At 52.3% G+C, this 1452-nt stretch overlaps 1 protein-coding gene across 1 annotated transcript; it reads left to right on the top strand.

The window, feature by feature from the left end:
• Positions 1-96: 96 nt before the first annotated feature.
• ETH_00037990 (uncharacterized protein) lies at positions 97-1386 on the top strand (the record flags this gene model as incomplete). The annotated part of the gene is made up of 4 exons (XM_013379775.1): positions 97-454; positions 660-763; positions 1018-1072; positions 1286-1386. Coding segments are annotated over 4 exons (618 nt in total), but the record flags the coding sequence as incomplete, so codon positions are not given.
• Positions 1387-1452: the final 66 nt, after the last annotated feature.

Below are 1452 nucleotides of genomic sequence, written 5' to 3'. Positions count from 1 at the left end.
GCGATGCTGTGAACAAGTAACTGCTCTAAACCCTAAACCCTAAACCCTAAACCCTAAACCCTTGTCTTGTGGATTAGGTCTGGGACTGGGACGGAGATGAGGGCCAGTGAGAGCTGCTGCTCTTCATACGAGCAGCAGCAGCAGCAGCAGCAGCAGCAGCAGCATTGCTGCGGGGGCCACTCTCACTCGCCGAGCAGCAGCGCAGCAGCAGCAGCAGCAGCAGATGCTGCTGCGGACGCCGCAGCACCGGCAGCAGCAGCAGCAGCAGCACCCTCAGCAGCAGCAGCAGCAGCAGCAGCAGCAGCAGCTTATTCTTTCTGCAGATACGAAGCAGACACAATTGGAAAACGCCTCGACGATTTGCTGAAAAGAGAAAACCTGAAAACCCTAATTCCGAGTGCAGCAGAAAGAGCAGCGAGGGTTTACAACAACGTCATCCAAAAAGGAAAAAAAGGCACCCCAAACCCTAGACCCTAAACCCTAAACCCTAAACCCTAGTTCCGCTTCACGGGCACACGCTGCTTGCTTTGGAGCAGTACCTCGGGCTTATATGCTTTGCTGCGCATTTTCCTTCAGGGTTTAGGGTTTAGGGTATAGGGTTCAGCGCTTAGGGTTTAGGGTTTAGGGTTTAGGGTTTAGGGTTTAGGGTTTTGGTGCAGACGGCCTGAGCATGGAAAAGGGAAGTGCCGATGATTTGCATTTGCACGAAGAGATTTTAAAAGAGGCTTTAGTCCGCGAGATTCAACTCAAAGTGGCTCACGAGGTAAACCCTAAACCCTAAACCCTAAACCCTAGTTCAGGGTCTCGAAGGACAGGCTAGACTGCGGTCTGCGGCGCGCCGCCTGGCGCGCGCTGGACAGTGCGCTGCAAACCCTAAACCCTAAACCCTAAACCCTAAACCCTTGGGCCGTGGCGGAAAGCTGCGGCGCTGCCTTAATGCCCCAGGCCATATAATCCCGAGGGTTTAGGGTTTAGGGTTCAGGGTTTAGGGTTTAGGGTTTGAGGTTTGCTTTTCAGATGCGCCAAGAACAACTCCTAGACAGCCGCGAAGGAGGCTTGCTGGCGAACCCCTGTAAGCTCAAGAATGAGGGTTTAGGGTTTAGGGTTTAGGGTTTAGGGTTTAGGGCCTCCTGTGGAGACTTCGGTGTTGTTTAGAACTCAGGTTTAGCAAGGGTTTAGGATTTTGAACACCGTAGTGTTGCAGCCTGACAAACCTAGAGGGTTTAATGTTTAGGGTTTAGGGTTTAGGGTTTAGGGTTTAGGGTTTAGGGTTTGGGGTTTGCAGCTGCGTACGACGAGGGCCCCCTGTGTTTCTTAAAGCCTGAAACCATTAGGGACTTGATGGTTGATGGCGTTGCAGTGCAGCAAGGGTTTATAGGCGAAGAAGTAAACCCTAAACCCTAAACCCTAAACCCTAGCGCGGCGGTTTTCGCTGCTGTTTGTCCCGCATTT

Source organism: Eimeria tenella, genomic scaffold (genome assembly GCF_000499545.2).
Source record: "Eimeria tenella Houghton genomic scaffold, Eth_scaff3944, whole genome shotgun sequence".
NCBI lineage: Eukaryota > Apicomplexa > Conoidasida > Eucoccidiorida > Eimeriidae > Eimeria > Eimeria tenella.
Note: the sequence above shows the minus strand (reverse complement) of the source record. Positions and strands in the feature narration are given on the sequence as shown.